The 26,714-nt window shown below is 32.7% G+C and overlaps 3 protein-coding genes, 1 long non-coding RNA gene and 1 pseudogene across 5 annotated transcripts; 4 read left to right on the forward strand and 1 right to left on the reverse strand.

The window, feature by feature from the left end:
* The first annotated feature begins 3,566 nt into the window (after positions 1-3,566).
* Positions 3,567-4,658, forward strand: LOC146905423 (serpin-ZXA pseudogene; annotated as a pseudogene).
* Positions 4,659-8,929: 4,271 nt separating this feature from the next.
* On the forward strand, positions 8,930-10,758 carry LOC146905424 (serpin-ZX-like). Its single transcript, XM_085724892.1, has 2 exons — positions 8,930-9,625; positions 9,770-10,758. Exons 1-2 carry the CDS (start codon positions 9,062-9,064, stop codon positions 10,544-10,546), a joined length of 1,341 nt encoding a protein of 446 aa, XP_085581018.1. The 5' UTR covers positions 8,930-9,061; the 3' UTR covers positions 10,547-10,758.
* Positions 10,759-15,021: 4,263 nt separating this feature from the next.
* LOC146905425 (serpin-ZX-like) lies at positions 15,022-16,838 on the forward strand. Its single transcript, XM_085725275.1, has 2 exons — positions 15,022-15,705; positions 15,850-16,838. The coding sequence occupies exons 1-2, from the start codon at positions 15,142-15,144 to the stop codon at positions 16,624-16,626; spliced, it is 1,341 nt and encodes a 446-aa protein (XP_085581401.1). The 5' UTR covers positions 15,022-15,141; the 3' UTR covers positions 16,627-16,838.
* A 3,094-nt stretch (positions 16,839-19,932) lies between these two features.
* LOC146905426 (uncharacterized) lies at positions 19,933-21,811 on the reverse strand. Of its 2 annotated transcripts, XR_015018669.1 has the most exons (3): positions 21,736-21,811; positions 21,545-21,607; positions 19,933-20,213 (listed from the first exon to the last, which is right to left on the reverse strand). It is a non-coding gene; the product is annotated as an uncharacterized LOC146905426 (long non-coding RNA). The 2 variants fall into 2 exon arrangements; XR_015018668.1 differs by having other exon boundaries at positions 19,933-21,607.
* A 3,396-nt stretch (positions 21,812-25,207) lies between these two features.
* LOC146905427 (F-box/FBD/LRR-repeat protein At4g00160-like) lies at positions 25,208-26,640 on the forward strand. Its single transcript, XM_085725406.1, has 3 exons — positions 25,208-25,880; positions 25,998-26,123; positions 26,207-26,640. The coding sequence occupies exons 1-3, from the start codon at positions 25,212-25,214 to the stop codon at positions 26,519-26,521; spliced, it is 1,110 nt and encodes a 369-aa protein (XP_085581532.1). The 5' UTR covers positions 25,208-25,211; the 3' UTR covers positions 26,522-26,640.
* Positions 26,641-26,714: the final 74 nt, after the last annotated feature.

The following is a 26,714-nucleotide window of genomic DNA, read 5'->3' on the forward strand; positions in this document are numbered from 1 at the left end:
AAATCGGTTATCCTCTTCTTCTTCTTCACTGGTTCAAAATTGCTTCGATCTCTCTTCTTCTCACCTCAAAACCTCTCTGTGATCGTCCAGTTCATCGTATTTGTGATTAATTTGGGCTCGAATTGCAAAGGAAGTGATTCGATGATGATGATTCAAGCTTGAGTCTCTGAGAATCGCAATGAATTCATCAAATTGATGATGAATTTGATTTCTAGAATTCTAGGGTTTGAGAATTGTTCTTTGTGTTCTTGGAATTTTTGTGCTTTTGATCGTAACTGAATGGAGAGAGAATGTGAAATCTGTTTGTGTGATGTGGCTCGTAGTTAATGGCTCTTGACACTGTGCACTTATTTATAGCTGACATGTGTATCTTCTGGACCAATGTGTTGTTGACACCTGTACTTGGACTTGTAACTAACTCGGCCTTGCTGAGTTTGGGATTTAAGGACCCTTTTGCAATTTTGGGAACTTGAAGGACTATTCTGCAAATTCAAAATTTAAAGGGACAAAACTGAAAAATAATAAAAAAAAAAAGGACTGAACTGCAGAATTTTAAGACTAAAGGACTTAACTTGTAAAAAAAACTTAAAGGACTAAAAGTATAAAATTGAAAAGAGACTTAGAGGACCGAAATGAAATAGGGAAAGGACTAAAGTGCAAATAATAGGACTTTAGGGACTAAAATGCAATTAAGAGTAAAATTGAATAAAAATGTAAATTGAAAAACAACGTAAAGTGAAACCAAAAATAAAATCAATCAAAAGGACTAAAATGAACCATCTACACAAATGAGGTACTTCAAAGTAACCTCTCTCTGCCAAAATTTCGTGTGAAATGACCAAAATGCCCCTAGGGACTAAAACGACTCAAAGCGACTCAAATGCAATTTTAAAAAGGTTTTTAACAAGGAATTAAAGCAAGAGTTTATACAAGCAAATTAAAGGACTCAGAGACAATTTCTAGAAATTAAACAGGGTCTTAACACTGGAAATGACTAAAATGCCCATAGGGGCTAAACTGACTCAAAATGACTTCAAATGCAATTTTTGAAATGGATTTTGACATAGAATTGAAATAAAGACTTATTCAAACTATTTGAAAAGACTCAAACAATATTCAAGGACTAAAATGAATTTGGACGTAGGAAATGACTAAAATGCCCTTTTTCATGAATTTTGCAAACAATATTGAAATAAGATGCAGAGAAAGATGCAATTGATCAGAGACAAATTCAAATGACTTGAAATGCAAGAAAAGAAGAATTGAGCTAGTATTTTTAGGTCTAAAATTAGGGTATAACACCCGTTCCTTTGATGAGTTAGTTTCTGATGTTTATATTATTGATGATGCTGCTAATTACGATGTTCCAGTGATGCTGTTTTGATGTAATGAATTGATGTGGATTATTTGTTAATTAATTTAACATTAAAAATGAAGATTGCTGCATTTAGAGTCGAGTTGTTGCATAGTCGGCGATGGGGGCTTAATGCCTGACATGTTTTTATGACCTTAGCGATGAGGGCTTAATGCCCGACGGTCCAAATATGACCTTAGCGATGGGGGCTTAATGCCCTGGTGGTACCACATGCATGTTGTTGCTGTCTAAGTTGTTGTTGATGTTGTTGTTGCATTGTAGAGTCATCATAACTAAAAATAAATGATGAATGTTGTGATGATGTTGCTGTTTATTGTTGTTGTTGTTGCTGTCCCATTAATTATAATGATGTAAATGAAGTAAATTAAGATGAATATGCTACCTTTGAATAACTATGAAGTTGTTGATTACTTAACCTTGTTAATTGATGATTAAATGATGATATTAAGTTAGATATATGTTGTTGGTTATCTTTTATGAATTATTATTTGTTCTTAATGACTGTGAAATCTCACCCCTTCTGCGTATATGTTGCCTCGACCGTGGGTAATGTGCAGGTAATAAAGACTAGCTGTGTTCGTGAGTAGACTCCTCACACCGTGTCGTCTAGGATGCTCTGATACGTAACGGGATGGGGATTGTCTGATGTTTGTTTTCCTTGTTACGTATTTTATTTAATAATTGTTGAACATTTTATGAAGACTATTCGAGATGTTAAGTTGTGGCCTTTTATGCCAAGATTTTATGTGACGTTGCGAACTAAATTTCCGCTGCATTTGATTATTGAATTTTATAAAGACAGGTTGCTTAAATAAATAAGTATTACTATATTTGCTGAAAGTGACGTATTGATGTATGTGATGCTCCGTTATGTTGATGAACTCTGATAATTCTAATGAAATTTTTAAGTTGGGAAAACGGGGTGTTACACCTCTTAGAATTATGTTGCAGCGAACCTTGGGAATCAACGTAAATTAGTAACTAATGTGTTCATATGCATTGAAAATCAATAATGACTTTTGAAGTACAGTAAATGTAAACAAGATGAACAAATGTGTTCAATGTATTCTTAAAATATTTTTTTTTCAGTTTCTATGAATTATTAATTTATGATTTTCTTGGGACCGAAAATTATAAAGGGATCTCCCGAAAAATTATTATCTTATTATTTTATCGAGTTTTTCAATTTTTTACATTGGCCCAAGTCGGGACCGGACAAATTTATTATTTTAGAGAGTTTATTAATTTACCGAGTATTAATTTAAAGAGTTTCTACTGTATGCTACTTTTATAACATGTTGACACAAATTTCATACGTTATTCTGTCTCTATATTTGATTATTCTTTATAATTTTAGAGGCATTTAGTCGTGTTAATGAATGTCACGGCTCTCCACTTGTTGCAATCACAAATTCTATTCATGAATTATTTGGTTATGGTTTTGCATAAACTGAACCAAGTTGTACATGAGATAATTTTTCATATTGTCGGTAGTGGGGTGCAACCACCTGTCAGGGGTGGTGATAAGTGGTGACGAAGCGGTTCTTCCGTTCATCAGATTAGGGCAACAAATGATATTGCTGGGACAAGGTTGTTGTTCTTTGGCCATTTTTAATTGTTCGGATTTTTAGGGAGGGAGATTTTTTACCTAGGTGAAAAAATGGTGGGAAACTGCTCTGGTGGTCGTCGAAAGCGTTGATAGTTGTTAGTGCATTAAAAGTCACAGGAAATCCGAGATGGGAGAATAATTACGTTGGATAAGGACTTTGGAGAGGAACAATGAGAATCGATTGGGTTGTGGACCAGTGTCGAACATGATCTTTTGCTTAGTTGGCTCCTGCCATTTACCTATCATTTCTAACAAGGCCATCCTAATCAAATTGGGGGCCCAACTCTTATAGGAATAATTTGTCTCTAATTAAATAAGAACATACTTTTTTTTTTAAAGAGAAATCTAATGTTTAAATTATGAATTTGTCTCCTTCGCCTCTATCCTCGTCTCCGTCATTCTACAAAACGGTGCTCCCGCAGGCGGGCCTCATCTATCTTTCGTCCATGGTTTATGGGTGGAAAAAACCCTTTCTCTTCAACCTTCTTTCATAGGAATTGTGTCTAATGATTATAAAGCAAATTTGTCTTCTGTCGATTTCAAGAACAAGGTATGTTTCTATATCTCCCCTCTTTTCACTACAAAATACTTATGCATGTCCTGATTTTGTTAAATTTTTGTATTGCAATACTTGTGAAAAGAACTCAACTATATATTTGCATAATTGATTTTAAATTTTGATATGGTTTGAAAGGCTATTGAAGTGACCAATGAAGTGAATTTATGGGCTGAAAGAGAGACAAACGGTCTTATCAAAGAACTTCTTCCTCTAGGGTCGGTCGACAACTTAACTCGGCTAATATTTGCTAATGCGCTGTACTTTAAAGGAGAGTGGAATAATAATTTTGATGCTTCGGATACAAATGCCTATGATTTTCGCCTTTTGAATGGAAACTCAGTTAAGGTTGACTTCATGACTAGTGAGAAGAAGCAGTTTATTAGAGATTTCGATGATTTTAAAGTTCTTGGCCTTCCTTATAAGCAAGGTGAAGATAAGCGTCAATTTACTATGTACTTTTTCCTTCCAAATGCACAAGATGGGCTCCCAACTTTGCTTGAGAAGCTGGCTTCCGAATCTGAGTTACTGGAACACAAGCTTCCTCTTGATAAAGTGGAAGTAGGTGACTTTAGGATCCCAAAGTTCAATATTTCATTTGGACTTGAAACTTCTGATATGCTGAAGGAGCTAGGCGTGGTTTTACCTTTCACCAATGGAGGTCTTACTAAAATGGTGAACTCTACTCAAAACCTATGCATTTCTAAAATCATTCACAAGTCTTTTATTGACGTAAATGAAGAAGGCACCGAAGCTGTTGCAGCCACCGCATCTGATGCAGTCAGTATGGGTTTTCCAACTCGACTAGACTTTGTAGCGGATCACCCTTTCTTGTTTATGATTAGAGAAGAATTGACTGGAACAATCATCTTTGTTGGACAGGTGCTCAATCCTCTTGCTGGGTGATTTTAGTGTGCCACACTATCTTGGATATTTGGATCACCAATAGATAATAGGGAATTTATTTTTTAATATATCACGTGTTTATGATGAAGATAGTCCTATATTTGGATATGATCCATGTGTGGGTGATATTTTTTGCATATTTTTCTGACAATATGATGTTAGTAAAATGGGTATGTGTAGATGATTTACCTGCCTTTCCATATGTTTCCATATGTCATAGATGTTTTTTTTTTTTTCTTTTTCTTTCTTTCTTTCCGAGTTCATACTTTTGTATTTTAATAAATTTTGGTAAACTTCCTCTAATTTCTTTAACAACTCATGATATCTAACACCTGCTAAGGTAATTGGAAGGATATATATAGAATCAGAAGGAATATAGTGGTAAACATTAAATCTGGTTGGGCACACGAACATTTAATGCCACACTACTACTGCATAGCTTTCTTCAGTCTTCACTTTGTGTTCCTCCATTGACTCAAATATTCTTTTTTTGTGTAATTTTTTGTGAAATTAAATTAGGATATGTATTTTTTTTTTGTACTTGCATGGTAACATTATGCTGAGAAATTATAGACGATGATTAAATTGTAAATGTTAGTTTTATCATGAAACTTTTGATATTATGTTACTTCAAAGGCCTAGTACCTTCCAAATGATTCTGACCAAGTGGTTGAAATTTGTTTCTTCAAATGAATGGTCAATCTTTGGGCTACATTTCTAGACAGTTTTCTCAATCACAAATTCACAATTGGATGAGACAATTGTATAATTTGATTTGGGTTAATTAAGTAAATGGTCCCTATAAATATTCAGAATTTTGATTTTAGTCCTTCCAAATAAACACACCTTTCATCCCATGTAAGATTTTCCTTGAGCGCTTTTAAGGACTACAAATGTTGATGGAAATTTTAGAAGGACTAAAAAATGCGATTTTTGTTTTGAAGGGACTAAAAATGTAATTCTGAATATTTATATGTATCTTTACTTAATTGACTCTTTCAATTTTAACCTTGATTATCCATTTTTCAAAACCAGTCCCACTTCATTTTATGAACAATGCACGATCTTGCAACAATTTATTTTCTATCGTATGTAATTTGGCACATGTTAAGAAGTTTAAAGTAGTAACTTTGCATTAAAATTTGTACATTTTGTATTAAATATATAACTTTTTAATAAATAATTAAATATTTGTAAATATAATTTTCTAGAGTTTTTTATCATGTGCAATCTTTCACACGTTAAGAAGTTTAAAGTAGTAATTTTGCATTGAAACTTGTACATTTTGTATTAAATATACAACCTTTAATAAATAATTGTTGTTTTTCAATAAAAACTTACCACTTTTAGTTGCTTTAACATGTGCAATATTGCACATTTTAGACATATTCAATTTTCTAATCCATGATATATTATAACGAGGAATTCTAGCAACACACGTTTTAACACATATTTTTTAACACTATCTCTTTGATTGATTAAAATTCACATGGGTCCCACCAAATTATGTGAACCTATATAAATTTGATAGAACCAATATAAATTTTAACCAATCAATAAGTGTATTAAAAAGTGTGTGTTGCTAGCATTTCTCTTTGCTTGATAGGGATCTTCTCTGACTCAACTTACAAGAGCTGCAAACAATACAAGAGTTTTGGCAAATTGCTACGAATTTTTATTGCAGCTAATTTTCATAGTAAATTTGTCTTCTATAGGCAACAAGTATATATTTAACACTTCACAAGTCTTCTGTTGAGTTTGTGTCACGTGCACTCATCATTGCCACTTCTTCAAAAATTCTCTCACTCAAATTTAGGGTTTCATTACGATTGATGTTGCAAATTTTTATTTTATTTAGAAAATGATTATGTGGCATTCTAATTTTAAAAAAATTTAGTAATTACACACGTGGCCTTGACTAGGTAAAACTGACCAAAAGGATCAAAGTTGCAAAGGGGCTAAAACTTAGGGGATCAAATCTGTCATTTTTGTTCATAGGGGGTCACAATCGTAACTTTTTCAAACTTAAGCGGGGGGTGGGGGGGGGGGGGGGGTGCGCTTTAAGCTAAAATTTAATTGTGGTGGTATGGAACAAAATTTCCGCCAATACGATTCATGGTTTTCCATCCAGAATCAACATATTTGGTGGAAAACCACCATTCACATTCATGATTGCTTTGCAAGAAATTATGAAATCAAACACACTTCACTCGTGTTTCCAGAGACAATTACCCTCCATAATCTCTTGTGTTTCGCAGAATCACAACTAGGATCTCGATGCCAATTGTTAGTGCAACACATACTTCTTGCATATCCAACAACAATCAAAGAGAAATAGAGAATCTTTATAGAATGGTGACTCATTTAGAGAGATGATCAATATAAGTGAGAGAGAGAGAGAGAGAGAGAGAGAGAGAGAGAGAGAGAGAGAGAGAGTTTGTTGTAACTATACTTTCCATTAGTTACTGAATGGTGAATTTTACATTTGTTCTCAATTGTCATTATTAAGCTAATTGCATAACTATATGGTAACTAGTAGTGGCATCCTCTTATTAAGGACACACATTACCTTAACCTTTAACAATGATCTAAAATATTCATCGAGTTGAAGATATGCTACTTTTATAACATGTTGACACAAATTTCATATGTTATTCTGTCTCTATAATTGATTATTCTTTATAATTTTAGAGGCATTTAGCCGTGTTAATGAATGTCACGACTCTCCACTTGTTGCAATCACAAATTCTATTCATGAATTATTTGGTTATGGTTTTGCATAAACTGAACCAAGTTGTACATGAGATAATTTTTCATATTGTCGGTAGTGGGGTGCAACCACCTGTCAGGGGTGGTGATAAGTGGTGGCGAAGAGGTTCTTCCGTCCATCAGATTAGGGCAACAAATGATACTGCTGGGACAAGGTTGTTGATCTTTGGCCATTTTTAAGTGTTCGTATTTTTAGGGAGGGAGATTTTGACCTAGGTGAAAAAATGGTGGGAAACTGCTCTGGTGGTCGTCGAAAGCGTTGGTAGTTGTTAGTGCATTAAAAGTCACAGGAAATCCGAGACGGGAGAATAATTACGTTGGATAAGGACTTTGGAGAGGAACAATGAGAATCGATTGGGTTGTGGACCAGTGTCGAACATGATCTTTTGCTTAGTTGGCTCCTGCCATTTACCTATCATCTCTAACAAGGCCATCCTAATCAAATTGGGGGCCCAACTCTTATAGGAATAATTTGTCTCTAATTAAATAAGAACATACTTTTTTTTAAAGAGAAATCTAATGTTTAAATTATGAATAACGTTCGTAAACATCAATATTCTAATCAATAACATCAAAATTTATTAATGATGTTGTTTAATTTCGTAGCGTTGAAGTTGAAGCAATGAATAATATTATGAGATAACTAGATTTTTGACCCGTGCTCCGCTCGGGTTTATTGTAAAGGGATTGGCATACGAATAATAAAATGCAATATATAATACGTAACGGTGAAAAAATAACACGTGATAATCCATAGTAAACAAAATAAAACACTTCATAAAATGTATAATATCTGAAAATATTATAAAAGAAAATTCGGTAATCCTATCAATAATTCAGGTATATATAACCAAGTTTACATGGAAATTAGGGTAGCCGAAAAAAAAAGTATAAAATAGAAGGCATCAAACATGATCATTGATATGCTCATAGTTTCTAGAACAAACGTGCAGCATCAAATAAGTGTAGAAAATATTTTCTTCCAAAAAAAAAAAAGGCAAGAGGATAAGAATGAAATTGGTGCGATGCATTTTTTTTGGATGAAATTTGTTAGGTAAAATAATTGCAAACCTAATAAAGTAAATAAGCGGGAAAAAATTAGGTTAAGTTGTTGCAGACGTAACAAAATTAATAAATAAGGATAAATAAGGATGTAAAAAAAAAGGCATGAAATTAAAAAATAATCCAAGAAAAAAGTGTGAAATTCTTGACAGAAAAAAAAGTATAAAATAGAAGGATCATACGTGATCATTGATATGGTAGAAAATATTTTTTTCAAAAAAAAAAAAAAAAGAAAGCGGATAGGAATGAAATTGGTGTGCAATGCATTTTTTTTTGATGGAATTTGTTAGGTTAAATAATTGCAAACCTAATCAAGCAAATGAGCGGAAAAAAATTAGGTTAAGTTGTTGCAGACGTAATAAAATTAATAAATAAAGATTAGCAATTAACAAATAAAATTCTAAATTAACAAATTAGCAAAAAAGAAGAATTAATTAGCAATTATTCCGCAAAAAAATTTATTTAACATGTCAGCAACAGTAGAAGACGTTATCAACCGTAGAGCTGGTTGCATTCCGTAAAAGACGACAATGATTTTTCCTAGTATGATGTCATCAACCACCATGTCAACATATAATTGGCTGGCTGTTATCCATTTATCCTTGCCATTTTTGGAGTTGGGGGTATAATTTTCACATACTGCTGACAAAAATTGATAGCACCGACCTATTAATATTAATTTGGCGAGATCTATTTTTATTTTTTTGAATTAAATACTAGAAGCTCCTCAAATTAGGTCAATTTAGGTCTTGGGTAGTTTCGTCTTCCTTTTTTCCTGCAAAGAATGAGGTTCTCTCGCAAAACAATCGCCATCGCCAAAGTTGTTCTCTGCTTCTTCGTGCTCAACATCGTGGCTTGTTTAATCATCCTTGATCCAAAAGTCATTTTTCCGAAGAGAACCATAAGCAATATCCAAATCGATCCCACTCAACATCAACAGCTTCTCGACTTCCTCCGATCAGAATCCTCCCTCGCAAACAACCATAGCAACGTTTCCCTCACCATCGCCAAACATCTTTTCTCCAAAGAATCTTATCAAGACAAGAATATGGTGTTATCTCCACTTTCACTACAAGTTGTGCTAAGCATCATCGCTGCTGGCTCCGAGGGCCCCACACAACAACAACTTCTCAACTTCCTCCAATCCAAATCCACCGATCAACTCAACTCCTTCGCCTCTATCCTCGTCTCCGTCATTCTACAAAACGGTGCTCCCGCAGGCGGGCCTCATCTATCTTTCGTCGATGGTGTATGGGTGGAAAAAACCCTTTCTCTTCAACCTTCTTTCAAAGGAATTGTGTCTAATGATTATAAAGCAAATTTGTCTTCTGTCGATTTCAAGAACAAGGTATGTTTCTATATCTCCCCTCTTTTCACTACAAAATACTTATGCATGTCCTGATTTTGTTAAATTTTTGTATTGCAATACTTGTGAAAAGAACTCAACTATATATTTGCATAATTGATTTTAAATTTTGATATGGTTTGAAAGGCTATTGAAGTGACCAATGAAGTGAATTTATGGGCTGAAAGAGAGACAAACGGTCTTATTAAAGAACTTCTTCCTCTAGGGTCGGTCGACAACTTAACTCGGCTAATATTTGCTAATGCGCTGTACTTTAAAGGAGAGTGGAATGATAATTTTGATGCTTCGGATACGAATGCCTATGATTTTCACCTTTTGAATGGAAACTCAGTTAAGGTTGACTTCATGACTAGTGAGAAGAAGCAGTTTATTAGAGATTTCGATGATTTTAAAGTTCTTGGCCTTCCTTATAAGCAAGGTGAAGATAAGCGTCAATTTACTATGTACTTTTTCCTTCCAAATGCAAAAGATGGGCTGCCAACTTTGCTTGAGAAGCTGGCTTCCGAATCTGAGTTACTGGAACACAAGCTTCCTCTTGATAAAGTGGAAGTAGGTGACTTTAGGATCCCAAAGTTCAATATTTCATTTGGACTTGAAACTTCTGATATGCTGAAGGAGCTAGGCGTGGTTTTACCTTTCACCAATGGAGGTCTTACTAAAATGGTGAACTCTACTCAAAACCTATGCATTTCTAAAATCATTCACAAGTCTTTTATTGACGTAAATGAAGAAGGCACCGAAGCTGTTGCAGCCACCGCATCTGATGCAGTCACTAGCAGTGGCATGGGTTTTCCAACTCGACTAGACTTTGTAGCTGATCACCCTTTCTTGTTTATGATTAGAGAAGAATTGACTGAAACAATCATCTTTGTTGGACAGGTGCTCAATCCTCTTGCTGGGTGATTTTAGTGTGCCACACTATCTTGGATATTTGGATCACCAATAGATAATAGGGAATTTATTTTTTAATATATCACGTGTTTATGATGAAGATAGTCCTATATTTGGATATGATCCATGTGTGGGTGATATTTTTTGCATATTTTTCTGACAATATGATGTTAGTAAAATGGGTATGTGTAGATGATTTACCTGCCTTTCCATATGTTTCCATATGTCATAGATGTTTTTTTTTCTTTCTCTCTTTCCGAAGAGTTCATACTTTTGTATTTTAATAAATTTTGGTAAACTTCCTCTAATTTCTTTGACAACTCATGATATCTAACACCTGCTAAGGTAATTGGAAAGATATATATAGAATCAGAAGGAATATAGTGGTAAACATTAAATCTGGTTGGGGACACGAACATTTAATGCCACACTACTACTGCATAGCTTTCTTCAGTCTTCACCTTGTGTTCCTCCATTGACTCAAATATTCTTTTTTTGTGTAATTTTTTGTGAAATTAAATTAGGATATGTATTTTTTTTTGTACTTGCATGGTAACATTATGCTGAGAAATTATAGACGATGATTAAATTGTAAATGTTAGTTTTATCATGAAACTTTTGATATTATGTTACTTCAAAGGCCTAGTACCTTCCAAATGATTCTGACCAAGTGGTTGAAATTTGTTTCTTCAAATGAATGGTCAATCTTTGGGCTACATTTCTAGACAGTTTTCTCAATCACAAATTCACAATTGGATGAGACAATTGTATAATTTGATTTGGGTTAATTAAGTAAATGGTCCCTATAAATATTCAGAATTTTGATTTTAGTCCTTCCAAATAAACACACCTTTCATCCCATGTAAGATTTTCCTTGAGCGCTTTTAAGGACTACAAATGTTGATGGAAATTTTAGAAGGACTAAAAAATGCGATTTTTGTTTTGAAGGGACTAAAAATGTAATTCTGAATATTTATATGTATCTTTACTTAATTGACTCTTTCAATTTTAACCTTGATTATCCATTTTTCAAAACCAGTCCCACTTCATTTTATGAACAATGCACGATCTTGCAACAATTTATTTTCTATCGTATGTAATTTGGCACATGTTAAGAAGTTTAAAGTAGTAACTTTGCATTAAAATTTGTACATTTTGTATTAAATATATAACTTTTTAATAAATAATTAAATATTTGTAAATATAATTTTCTAGAGTTTTTTATCATGTGCAATCTTTCACACGTTAAGAAGTTTAAAGTAGTAATTTTGCATTGAAACTTGTACATTTTGTATTAAATATACAACCTTTAATAAATAATTGTTGTTTTTCAATAAAAACTTACCACTTTTAGTTGCTTTAACATGTGCAATATTGCACATTTTAGACATATTCAATTTTCTAATCCATGATATATTATAACGAGGAATTCTAGCAACACACGTTTTAACACATATTTTTTAACACTATCTCTTTGATTGATTAAAATTCACATGGGTCCCACCAAATTATGTGAACCTATATAAATTTGATAGAACCAATATAAATTTTAACCAATCAATAAGTGTATTAAAAAGTGTGTGTTGCTAGCATTTCTCTTTGCTTGATAGGGATCTTTTCTGACTCAACTTACAAGAGCTGCAAACAATACAAGAGTTTTGGCAAATTGCTACGAATTTTTATTGCAGCTAATTTTCATAGTAAATTTGTCTTCTATAGGCAACAAGTATATATTTAACACTTCACAAGTCTTCTGTTGAGTTTGTGTCACGTGCACTCATCATTGCCACTTCTTCAAAAATTCTCTCACTCAAATTTAGGGTTTCATTACGATTGATGTTGCAAATTTTTATTTTATTTAGAAAATGATTATGTGGCATTCTAATTTTAAAAAAATTTAGTAATTACACACGTGGCCTTGACTAGGTAAAACTGACCAAAAGGATCAAAGTTGCAAAGGGGCTAAAACTTAGGGGATCAAATCTGTCATTTTTGTTCATAGGGGGTCACAATCGTAACTTTTTCAAACTTAAGCGGGGGGTGGGGGGGGGGGGGGGGTGCGCTTTAAGCTAAAATTTAATTGTGGTGGTATGGAACAAAATTTCCGCCAATACGATTCATGGTTTTCCATCCAGAATCAACATATTTGGTGGAAAACCACCATTCACATTCATGATTGCTTTGCAAGAAATTATGAAATCAAACACACTTCACTCGTGTTTCCAGAGACAATTACCCTCCATAATCTCTTGTGTTTCGCAGAATCACAACTAGGATCTCGATGCCAATTGTTAGTGCAACACATACTTCTTGCATATCCAACAACAATCAAAGAGAAATAGAGAATCTTTATAGAATGGTGACTCATTTAGAGAGATGATCAATATAAGTGAGAGAGAGAGAGAGAGAGAGAGAGAGAGAGGAGAGTTTGTTGTAACTATACTTTCCATTAGTTACTGAATGGTGAATTTTACATTTGTTCTCAATTGTCATTATTAAGCTAATTGCATAACTATATGGTAACTAGTAGTGGCATCCTCTTATTAAGGACACACATTACCTTAACCTTTAACAATGATCTAAAATATTCATCGAGTTGAAGATATGCTACTTTTATAACATGTTGACACAAATTTCATATGTTATTCTGTCTCTATAATTGATTATTCTTTATAATTTTAGAGGCATTTAGCCGTGTTAATGAATGTCACGACTCTCCACTTGTTGCAATCACAAATTCTATTCATGAATTATTTGGTTATGGTTTTGCATAAACTGAACCAAGTTGTACATGAGATAATTTTTCATATTGTCGGTAGTGGGGTGCAACCACCTGTCAGGGGTGGTGATAAGTGGTGGCGAAGAGGTTCTTCCGTCCATCAGATTAGGGCAACAAATGATACTGCTGGGACAAGGTTGTTGATCTTTGGCCATTTTTAAGTGTTCGTATTTTTAGGGAGGGAGATTTTGACCTAGGTGAAAAAATGGTGGGAAACTGCTCTGGTGGTCGTCGAAAGCGTTGGTAGTTGTTAGTGCATTAAAAGTCACAGGAAATCCGAGACGGGAGAATAATTACGTTGGATAAGGACTTTGGAGAGGAACAATGAGAATCGATTGGGTTGTGGACCAGTGTCGAACATGATCTTTTGCTTAGTTGGCTCCTGCCATTTACCTATCATCTCTAACAAGGCCATCCTAATCAAATTGGGGGCCCAACTCTTATAGGAATAATTTGTCTCTAATTAAATAAGAACATACTTTTTTTTAAAGAGAAATCTAATGTTTAAATTATGAATAACGTTCGTAAACATCAATATTCTAATCAATAACATCAAAATTTATTAATGATGTTGTTTAATTTCGTAGCGTTGAAGTTGAAGCAATGAATAATATTATGAGATAACTAGATTTTTGACCCGTGCTCCGCTCGGGTTTATTGTAAAGGGATTGGCATACGAATAATAAAATGCAATATATAATACGTAACGGTGAAAAAATAACACGTGATAATCCATAGTAAACAAAATAAAACACTTCATAAAATGTATAATATCTGAAAATATTATAAAAGAAAATTCGGTAATCCTATCAATAATTCAGGTATATATAACCAAGTTTACATGGAAATTAGGGTAGCCGAAAAAAAAAGTATAAAATAGAAGGCATCAAACATGATCATTGATATGCTCATAGTTTCTAGAACAAACGTGCAGCATCAAATAAGTGTAGAAAATATTTTCTTCCAAAAAAAAAAAAGGCAAGAGGATAAGAATGAAATTGGTGCGATGCATTTTTTTTGGATGAAATTTGTTAGGTAAAATAATTGCAAACCTAATAAAGTAAATAAGCGGGAAAAAATTAGGTTAAGTTGTTGCAGACGTAACAAAATTAATAAATAAGGATAAATAAGGATGTAAAAAAAAAGGCATGAAATTAAAAAATAATCCAAGAAAAAAGTGTGAAATTCTTGACAGAAAAAAAAGTATAAAATAGAAGGATCATACGTGATCATTGATATGGTAGAAAATATTTTTTTCAAAAAAAAAAAAAAAAAGAAAGCGGATAGGAATGAAATTGGTGTGCAATGCATTTTTTTTTGATGGAATTTGTTAGGTTAAATAATTGCAAACCTAATCAAGCAAATGAGCGGAAAAAAATTAGGTTAAGTTGTTGCAGACGTAATAAAATTAATAAATAAAGATTAGCAATTAACAAATAAAATTCTAAATTAACAAATTAGCAAAAAAGAAGAATTAATTAGCAATTATTCCGCAAAAAAATTTATTTAACATGTCAGCAACAGTAGAAGACGTTATCAACCGTAGAGCTGGTTGCATTCCGTAAAAGACGACAATGATTTTTCCTAGTATGATGTCATCAACCACCATGTCAACATATAATTGGCTGGCTGTTATCCATTTATCCTTGCCATTTTTGGAGTTGGGGGTATAATTTTCACATACTGCTGACAAAAATTGATAGCACCGACCTATTAATATTAATTTGGCGAGATCTATTTTTATTTTTTTGAATTAAATACTAGAAGCTCCTCAAATTAGGTCAATTTAGGTCTTGGGTAGTTTCGTCTTCCTTTTTTCCTGCAAAGAATGAGGTTCTCTCGCAAAACAATCGCCATCGCCAAATTTGTTCTCTGCTTCTTCGTGCTCAACATCGTGGCTTGTTTAATCATCCTTGATCCAAAAGTCATTTTTCCGAAGAGAACCATAAGCAATATCCAAATCGATCCCACTCAACATCAACAGCTTCTCGACTTCCTCCGATCAGAATCCTTCCTCGCCAACAACCATAGCAATGTTTCCCTCACCATCGCCAAACATCTTTTCTCCAAAGAATCTTATCAAGACAAGAATATGGTGTTATCTCCACTTTCACTACAAGTTGTGCTAAGCATCATCGCTGCTGGCTCCGAGGGCCCCACACAACAACAACTTCTCAACTTCCTCCAATCCAAATCCACCGATCAACTCAACTCCTTCGCCTCTATCCTCGTCTCCGTCATTCTACAAAACGGTGCTCCCGCAGGCGGGCCTCATCTATCTTTCGTCGATGGTGTATGGGTGGAAAAAACCCTTTCTCTTCAACCTTCTTTCAAAGCAATTGTGTCTAATGATTATAAAGCAAATTTTTCTTCTGTCGATTTCAAGAACAAGGTATGTTTCTATATCTCCCCTCTTTTCACTACAAAATACTTATGCATGTCCTGATTTTGTTAAATTTTTGTATTGCAATACTTGTGAAAAGAACTCAACTATATATTTGCATAATTGATTTTAAATTTTAATATGGTTTGAAAGGCTATTGAAGTGACCAATGAAGTGAATTTATGGGCTGAAAGAGAGACAAACAGTCTTATTAAAGAACTTCTTCCTCTAGGGTCGGTCGACAACTTAACTCGGCTAATATTTGCTAATGCGCTGTACTTTAAAGGAGAGTGGAATGATAATTTTGATGCTTCGAATACGAATGCCTATGATTTTCACCTTTTGAATGGAAACTCAGTTAAGGTTGACTTCATGACTAGTGAGAAGAAGCAGTTTATTAGAGATTTCGATGATTTTAAAGTTCTTGGCCTTCCTTATAAGCAAGGTGAAGATAAGCGTCAATTTACTATGTACTTTTCCCTTCCAAATGCAAAAGATGGGCTGCCAACTTTGCTTGAGAAGCTGGCTTCCGAATCTGAGTTACTGGAACACAAGCTTCCTCTTGATAAAGTGGAAGTAGGTGACTTTAGGATCCCAAAGTTCAATATTTCATTTGGACTTGAAACTTCTGATATGCTGAAGGAGCTAGGCGTGGTTTTACCTTTCACCAATGGAGGTCTTACTAAAATGGTGAACTCTACTCAAAACCTATGCATTTCTAAAATCATTCACAAGTCTTTTATTGACGTAAATGAAGAAGGCACCGAAGCTGTTGCAGCCACCGCATCTGATGCAGTCTCTAGCAGTGGCATGGGTTTTCCAACTCGACTAGACTTTGTAGCTGATCACCCTTTCTTGTTTATGATTAGAGAAGAATTGACTGGAACAATCATCTTTGTTGGACAGGTGCTCAATCCTCTTGCTGGGTGATTTTAGTGTGCCACACTATCTTGGATATTTGGATCACCAATAGATAATAGGGAATTTATTTTTTAATATATCACGTGTTTATGATGAAGATAGTCCTATATTTGGATATGATCCATGTGTGGGTGATATTTTTTGCATATTTTTCTGACAATATGATGTTAGTAAAATTGGTATGTGTAGATGATTTACCTGCCTTTCCATATGTTTCCATATGTCATAGATGTTTTTTTTTTTTTCTTTCTTTCCGAAGAGTTCATACTTTTGTATTTTAATAAATTTTGGTAAACTTCCTGTAATTTCTTTAACAACTCATGATATCTAACACCTGCTAAGGTAATTGGAAGGATATATATAGAATCAGAAGGAATATAGTGGTAAACATTAAATATGGTTGGGCACACGAACATTTAATGCCACACTACTACTGCATAGCTTTCTTCAGTCTTCACTTTGTGTTCCTCCATTGACTCAAATATTCTTTTTTTTGTGTAATTTTTTGTGAAATTAAATTAGGATCTGTATTTTTTTTTTTTTTTGTACTTGCATGGTAACATTATGCTGAGAAATTATAGACGATGATTAAATTGTAAATGTTAGTTTTATCATGAAACTTTTGATATTATGTTACTTCAAAGGCCTAGTACCTTCCAAATGATTGAAATTTGTTTCTTCAAATGACTGGTCAATCTTTGGGCTACATTTTTAGACAGTTTTCTCAATCACAAATTCACAATTGGATGAGACAATTGTATAATTTGATTTGGGTTAATTAAGTAAATGGTCCCTATAAATATTTAGAATTTAGATTTTAGTCCTTCCAAAAAATCACACTTTTCATCCCATAAGATTTTCCTTTAGCACTTTTAAGGACTAAAAATGTTGATGGAAATTTTAGAAGGACTAAAAAATGCGATTTTTGTTTTGAAGGGAATAAAAATGTAATTCTGAATATTTATATGTATCCTTACTTAATTGACTCTTTCAATTTTAACCTTGATTATCCATTTTTCAAAACCAGTCCCACTTCATTTTATGAACAATGCACAATCTTGCAACAATTTATTTTCTATCGTATGTAATTTGGCACATGTTAAGAAGTTTAAAGTAGTAAATTTGCATTAAAATTTGTACATTTTGTATTAAATATATAACTTTTTAATAAATAATTAAATATTTGTAAAACAGCTCTGCCTGCAACAATGTTCCTTCACAATGGGAATAGATTTGAAATTGATCCTTCATAGGACAATAACCATATCAGGCAAAAGATCATTGGTGATTGATCAAAGCTTCAAACGACTCTTTTTGATGTGCTGACAATTTCACAACGTCCCTTTCACACCTCTTTATAAAGGAGTGAAGACTTAGAGATTGGTAGAGACTCAACAACAATTTACAAGTGCCAAAACTCTGCTAAAATTGTTCTGCATTCAAAAGTTCACTTTGAATTTCTTATCAACTTTCATATCTTAGAAATTCTAGAGTCTTAAGAGTCTGTATCTGATTTGTATTGTGAACACCACTGATTGTATATCAAGTGTTCAACCTCAAACATTTTTCTTTGTAATTTTGTTTGATTAGAAGTCTCTTGTAGTTGTGCTTGGGCATTAGAAGTCTCTTGATTGTGTTCAGGAGCATAGGAAGTCTCTTGCAGTTGTGCTCTAGCAGTTTGAAGTCTCTTGTTAGTTGTAGCAGTGAGCAGTTGTAATCAGATATTACATTATAGTGAACTCTCTTTGGAAGTACAAGGGGGACATGATTACTTCCTGTTTGTGGAAGGAACCTGTATAATTGCTTTGTGTCTTTCTTCTTTCTCTCTCTGTTTTTATCCGCTGCAAGTTAGTTCTGAACATCACTTCAGAAGCAGTACTCTATCTGCTTCTAATCAAGTGTTTTCAGCTTAAGAGAAAACAAAGAAAAAGCTAACACAATTCAACCCACCCTTCTTGTGCAACGCACGGGAAGTAAGTTAATTATAAATATACACATTATTATATATATATATATATATATGTATATAGAGTCATTAATAAGATTTGAAGAATCCGCATTAATCACCCCTTATCCTGTGCAATCTTGCACAGGTTAGAAAAACTTATATATATATATGGGTTATGATAGAAGACACCTTTTGTGAAGGTGTCTTTTATCAAGTTACTCTATGAGCATTTGTTAAAAGACACCAACTACTTTTTATGAAGGTGTCTTTTATCAAAGTTATAACTAAAAAAGTGAAAATCACACCTTGAGGTGTGACTTGATAAAAGACACCACACTACTTTTTATATAGTTTGTTATACTTAATGTAAAATACATTGATATTAACATAAATGTATTAAAGAAAATACATTATAAAATGTTAACTCAACAAATGAAATTTTTTGACTTATTTTATTTTTATACTATACAATATATCTTACAACCCTTGTGTTTTTGAATTGCGGATTGAGAAATTGTGTATGAATTTAGTGTTTTTAATCATCTTAATTTTTGATGAGATAATTGTTCACTTAAGAGTATATCCTCTTATTGACAAAAAAAAAAAAAAACAGAGAGGATATATCCTTTTGAACCCCATTTAACCATAGATAACTACATTTATAAAGTCATCACACATTTAATAGTCACATATAAATATTTGACTTGATTGATACGAATTATCCACTTATTTGATACTTGCAAGTCTTCCAAATATTTGAGGAAAATATATCTTCTTGCCACCGGTTTAGCCATATGTAATAACTTTATAAAGTCCCAACCTATCTAATAGTTTAACAGTATAATCTCATTACATATCAACGAAATCAAATCTTAAACAAAATCCCCTAAAAAAAAATCTTAAACAAAATAAGCCAGTGAAATAATATTTGTAAAGTAATTTGAGGGATCAAATGAGATAGAATGCACACAAAAATTAATAATTATAGTCAATCGTAAGAGTGAAAAATTCATGTGAAATTATTCATCCATCCAACACCAATAAAAAAGGCAGCAAAAGTTAGGAAAAAAACACTAATCATGCTACCAAAACTTATTGTCAAATAAATTTTTGTCTAATCACACTATTAATTTAGATTCATGTAGATCACATGTTATATTTGTTCATACTTAATTTTTTTTAAATCATCTCTATATTTTACAGTTGATTTATTGCAAAATAGAGATCGATTTGTAAAGCTTAATGTAAAACAAAAAAAACACTCTGGATCATACCGAAAAAAATTACAAATATAAATTAAGAAATTACAATTTCATAATAGTATGTCATCCTCTTGTTCAGATTTAACTTTTTGTCTAACTCTAGAATTTAGTGGCATCATATATTTGGATTTTGCCAAGGAACCAATCCAAAAATAAACATTGCACATTAGTCTTAAACAATATAACAGATGGTTCAAATGTTACATAATTGTTCAAATCTTACAAAGTTGAACATTCCCTACAGTAAAAAGGCTTCACCACATAAATTTAGTGTCAAATACTTGCTTATACTGAGATAATGTAACGGAGCATATCCAGGGGAATCAGTTTTTGCTGCAAGAGAACTTGCTCTTTCTTAAATTGATGAATAGCCTGTGTCACAAAAGCTATGGAGAAAGAAAAAAAAAACAAATAAACAAACAACTAAACAATTCAAATATCATGTGCACAAACAAAGTAGGACAATTTGTCCTAAAATCCCCACAATACTTTATCATACAGTTAATTCTATCCATCGATTTTCTCCAAAATTAGAAAACCTTTTTTCCACTATCAGAAACATTCTAAGTAAATCTTTCAATTGATGGTTTTGGAATACTCTTTTAGAAGATCCTAAAAAATAATCTCTGATAATGATTATGTCACATTTCTTCTAAAAACATATTCTCAACTCAACAGATCTAATAACTTTAAAAAAAAAAAAAAAATACCAAAATACTAATTCCTTATTTGTCTTCTATATAGGACATGAATTTATATGAGAAGCAAGCAATTTGCATTAAAAGTTAAAAATGAGTATAAAAAAAGTGACATATGAAACGAAGTAGATCAGATGCATGATATGGAAACCAACACAATGTTATATATAGAAGAAAGTTAAAAGCAGACGCATACACCTTTAATACCAAACACCGAATGATCAAGTTACTTAGCATATAAGTTTAGTAATTTCTTAAGGCTGTTATAAAAGGGCATGAACCAGCCATTGTGTAAAATCAATTTAAGTGAACGAAATATAGAGTTGAAGTTAACTCTCTCCTCCTCTGTTCTTCTATGTTAGTGTGAGTTTGTGTGTTTGTATATGTCCCGCTGATATCAAAATTTGTTTTTAGAGGAAAATCATCCAAACATAATCAATTCAATTCAAAATGTCAACCAAAACAACAACAACTACTAATACATGGATCAAATGATGTGATAATGTCGTACCATATATCATTAATAGAACCTTTGCTTTGTGAAAATTATTGCACACTAACTTTACATACAAACTACAACTGACCTCTTTGTTTCTAGGAAAAACAAATGACAATCAAACCTTGTTTGATCCATGTGCCTTAAAAATGTAAGACCAGGTGACCAACTAAAATATAGTGACAGAAAGTAAAAAACACAGGTTTAACAACGCAAGTAAGTCAAGAATGAAGTTATTTTCATGAAATTAACTCCTATCGTTATTAACACTATTTGGAGAGCTTGCATGTTATTTAAAACAACACATTTAGAAATGCACTCACTGCATATATATGGTCAGACATGATTATAAAAAATATAATATTCCAATTAATAATGATAGTTTTAAAAATCTTAAGCATATGACCGATATGACAGACAATATAGGAAAAGAGGTTCTCTAATCAAACTTCACTTCAAATATATAAAAAAACTAAAGGTGATTGAAATTAATCACAAAAAGACAATGAAGGAAAAGACAAACCTTGCTCTTGCAACAAAAATTAGCATGTAGCAAGCTACTCCTTCATGAAATCGATACTAAAGCCTACAAAGAAAAACATATACGAATGTACCCCCTAAGAAAGTTTAAGCTTTGAAATACATATTGATCAGTACAAAAAAAAGGCAAATATTTAAGATAAGGAAAGAAAAATTCCATAAAATTGAACTTACTTGCAAGCAACTTTACTAAGCTCATAGGTTGCTCCTTCTCAAACCTTTAAAAAATATCAAACTACAAAGAATAAGACAAAATTCCATATCATGTCAAAATATCAAATTAGAACAAATCTGTCAAATAAACTGTGTAATATTGGCACAGAAATACATTACTCAAACACAGCTATACTGGGAATGAAGCAAACTTGTCCCAAAAAATTCAAAAACAACGATTGAAGAAAAAATAAGGGCTAGGCTAGAAATAAAATTTAGGGTTTTTTGATTTAATGGTGAAATTTGAGTAAGATAATGAAAGAAAGCCGCTTACTCTTAATGAAGAAGAGCTCTGTTACTATAAATTTGAGTAAGATAATGAAAGAAAGCCGCTTACATCTTTTAAATTTGTGTTTTTTTTTTTTCCGGTGAAAAGCATATACATCAAGTGAAATGAGTCTGTTTTCCTTCTCTCTGAATGGTTAGTTGTTGAAAGCTATTTTAGGATAAAAAAATATATTTTAATAAGTTGTGATTAATAGGTGTACTGCTTTATGATGTGACATGTGTCAATTGATACCCAAAACAGGGCTTCAAAAAGTCTAATACTAAGATGTCATAGATGTTTTTTTTTTTTCTTTTTCTTTCTTTCTTTCCGAGTTCATACTTTTGTGTTTTAATAAATTTTGGTAAACTTCCTCTAATTTCTTTAACAACTCATGATATCTAACACCTGCTAAGGTAATTGAAAGGATATATATAGAATCAGATGGAATATAGTGGTAAACATTAAATCTGGTTGGGCACACGAACATTTAATGCCACACTACTACTGCGTAGCTTTCTTCAGTTTCCCTTTGTGTTCCTCCATTGACTCAAATATTCTTTTTTTTGTGTAATTTTTGTTAAATTAAATTAGGATGTGTATTTTTTTTTTTGTACTCGCATGGTAACATTATGCTGAGAAATTATAGACGATGATTAAATTGTAAATGTTAGTTTTATCATGAAACTTTTGATATTATGTTACTTCAAAGGCCTAGTACCTTCCAAATGATTCTGACCAAGTGATTGAAATTCGTTTCTTCAAATGACTGGTCAATCTTTGGGCTACATTTTTAGACAGTTTTCTCAATCACAAATTCACAATTGGATGAGACAATTGTATAATTTGATTTGGGTTAATTAAGTAAATGGTCCCTATAAATATTCAGAATTTAGATTTTAGTCCTTCCAAAAAATCACACTTTTCATCCCATAAGATTTTCCTTTAGCACTTTTAAGGACTAAAAATGTTGATGGAAATTTTAGAAGGACTAAAAAATGCGATTTTTGTTTTGAAGGGAATAAAAATGTAATTCTGAATATTTATATGTATCCTTACTTAATTGACTCTTTCAATTTTAACCTTGATTATCCATTTTTCAAAACCAGTCCCACTTCATTTTATGAACAATGCACAATCTTGCAACAATTTATTTTCTATCGTATGTAATTTGGCACATGTTAAGAAGTTTAAAGTAGTAACTTTGCATTAAAATTTGTACATTTTGTATTAAATATATAACTTTTTAATAAATAATTAAATATTTGTAAAACAGCTCTGTCTGCAACAATGTTCCTTCACAATGGGAATAGATTTGAAATTGATCCTTCATAGGACAATAACCATATCAGGCAAAAGATCATTGGTGATTGATCAAAGCTTCAAACGACTCTTTTTGATGTGCTGACAATTTCACAACGTCCCTTTCACACCTCTTTATAAAGGAGTGAATACTTAGAGATTGGTAGAGACTCAACAACAATTTACAAGTGCCAAAACTCTGCTAAAATTGTTCTGCATTCAAAAGTTCACTTAGAATTTCTTATCAACTTTCATATCTTAGAAATTCTAGAGTCTTAAGAGTCTGTATCTGATTTGTATTGTGAACACCACTGATTGTATATCAAGTGTTCAACCTCAAACATTTTTCTATGTAATTTTGTTTGATTAGAAGTCTCTTGTAGTTGTGCTTGGGCATTAGAAGTCTCTTGATTGTGTTCAGGAGCATAGGAAGTCTCTTGCAGTTGTGCTCTAGCAGTTTGAAGTCTCTTGTTAGTTGTAGCAGTGAGCAGTTGTAATCAGATATTACATTATAGTGAACTCTCTTTGGAAGTGCAAGCAGGGGGACATGATTACTTCCTGTTTGTGGAAGGAACCTGTATAATTGCTTTGTGTCTTTCTTCTTTCTCTCTCTGTTTTTATCCGCTGCAAGTTAGTTCTGAACATCACTTCAGAAGCAGTACTCTATCTGCTTCTAATCAAGTGTTTTCAGCTTAAGAGAAAACAAAGAAAAAGCTAACACAATTCAACCCACCCTTCTTGTGTTTTTCTCACCTTCAACTTGAACAAATATTAGCATATCCAATTGACATTTTAATACCTTGTTATCATCAAAACATAAGGTGGTAATGTTAAACACATTTTGTTCAAACAAACAAAAGGTACCAAAAATGGTTATGGAAAAAAATTTAGGGATAAAAAGTCGAAGAATAATTTTACGGGGATTAAAACAAAAATTTTGTATATTTATAAGAACCAAAAACGTATTTAACCCTAATTTAATACCAATGAAGCAAAAGGTCCCTCCAGTGCTATTCGACATAATTATCCATTAGAGAGAGAGAGAGACTATTTCAAACCTAGACAAAACTTCTCAAGGACGTTTTTGATGCGCTGACATTCTTCTAACAAAGGTTCTCTTATACTCTCATATTCAAGGACTTGTAATTTAAAGAACACAATATACTTTACGTAATTTTACAAGTGTCAAAACTCTATCAAACTATATAGCGCACAAACACTTAGAGAAATTCATACAAAATCCATATCTTAGAATTTTTGAAGTATTGGAAGTCAATTAAGTTTATTGTTAGTTTAACACTCTGAGTACAAAGTGTAAACAATCAAACTTTATTTGTAAACTCCAGCTATAGAAGTCATCTTTGTATAGACAAGAAAATGTTAGACTTGTTTGTCTAGTGAAAAATCCCTTGAAAATGCAAAGGGACTGGACTAACCTCGAATTGTAGGGTAAAACAGGATAACATCGTGTTGTCTCTTTTTTATTATCTTACCTTTTTTTTTTTGTTACATTTTATTATCTTACTTGCTCTGCTTTGTTTAAACTCTTAGAAAAAAATTAAAAAAAAAAAATAACCCCTTCTTATGTTTTTCTCATCGTCAAATTTCATTAGTCTAAGTCTCCAAAGACGAGACCTAAGTATAAGAAACTAAATAATCAAGGCTTCTTTTTTTTTTTACGCAAGCAAGCAAGACTTTAGGAGCAAGTAACATGACTTCTCCTATATAAAAAGATCTCTAGCAAACCCAACATACATTAATTTCTCACCCCAAAAATATCTATCGGCAACACACTAACCCTTAACCACTCTCTCACTCACAGAAAAGAAAAGAAAAGAAAAAAAAAAGAACACCTCGCTCCCATAACAGAATGTCTTCGCCGGAAACTTCAACGGTGGCCGTAGATAGGATAAGCAATTTACCAGAAGATATCCTGATTCACATTCTCTCTTCTCTTCCCACCAAACAAGCCTTTCTCACTTCAATTATTTCAAAGAGATGGAAGAATCTATGGTGTTACGTTCCAGATGTCGAATTCATGGAAGCCAAAGACTCTGGCTCCAAAGACAGCTTTGACGAATTTGTTTACTACGTATTGCGGTCGCGACAAACTGCAGGTAATCATTCCATCCACAGTTTCATTATGGACGTTGAACATGATTCATCTCGACTTTATGATCTCGTTGTTGGTGATCCCCCTGAATTGCCTTATTCTATCCTTTGCTGTACAACACTTGTTGTTCTTAAGCTCAATTTTATTGATATGGGTGACGACTTTTCTCCTTTTCACGTAACATTACCCTCACTCAAAACCCTACGTTTGACAAACATTACGTTTGGACAAGAGAAAGATCTCATGATACTTTTAAAACAATGTCCAATTCTTCAAGATCTTCACCTATTTCATGTATTCCATAGCACTTATTCAGGCTGGAAAAGGATAACCTTAACAATGTTGAACAGAGCAGATGTTACCGAATGTTATATTCCAATGGAAGCAATTTCAAATGTCGAATTTCTACGCATAAGACTATCCAGGGTATGTATATCATTGATGCATGCATGCCATTTAAAATATATATATATATATATATATATATATATATATATATATATATATATATATATTTTAATACTCTGTTTTTAAATAATGTAGGCTATTCGAAATTATCACTTTCCTACGTTCCATAATTTGACTCATTTGGTGCTGAACTATGATTGGGATTCAGTTCCAAAAATGCTGCTCCATTGTCCTAAGCTTCAAAATCTTGACTTTTATCAGGTTTGTTTCTTAAATTTGACAATTATATTTGATTTTTCTTTTTTTATCATACATGTTTTTTATTTCTTCTCTGCTATTAACAGATAATACCAGACAAGATTCTTGGGCATGACTACTTTGGACGATATGAGTTTGAAACCTGGGCCCATCCAAAATTTGTTCCAGGCTGCCTTTCATCAAACCTTAGAACTTGTACTATGCGTGACTTTGCATTTGGAGGCCTACAGAGCTATCACATTATGTTGGCAAAATTTATTCTGAAGAATTCACCGGTTTTAGATACTATGACAATCTGGTGCTCCAGGAAACGGTCTAAAATAGAAAGACGATTAACCTCATGTTCGAGGGCTTCTGCAACATGTCAACTTTCAATTTATTTTAAAAGGGTAGTACTGTAGCAGGCATAGGTAGATAAGCTTTTGGTTTCTTGGTCACTTTTGCAATGTCAGTGAAGGACCCTTAAATTATTATTATTAATTAAGAGATAAATAGAAAACATGTTGAAGAAGGTAGACACTAAGTGCCTGTTTAGATCAGCGGTGATTTCAGTAGAATTTCAGTGTTACTGGTGTTGCCGTCTAACTTTATCTC

Source organism: Medicago sativa, chromosome 7, assembly GCF_051527215.1.
Source record: "Medicago sativa cultivar Bolivia chromosome 7, Bolivia_mono, whole genome shotgun sequence".
NCBI lineage: Eukaryota > Viridiplantae > Streptophyta > Magnoliopsida > Fabales > Fabaceae > Medicago > Medicago sativa.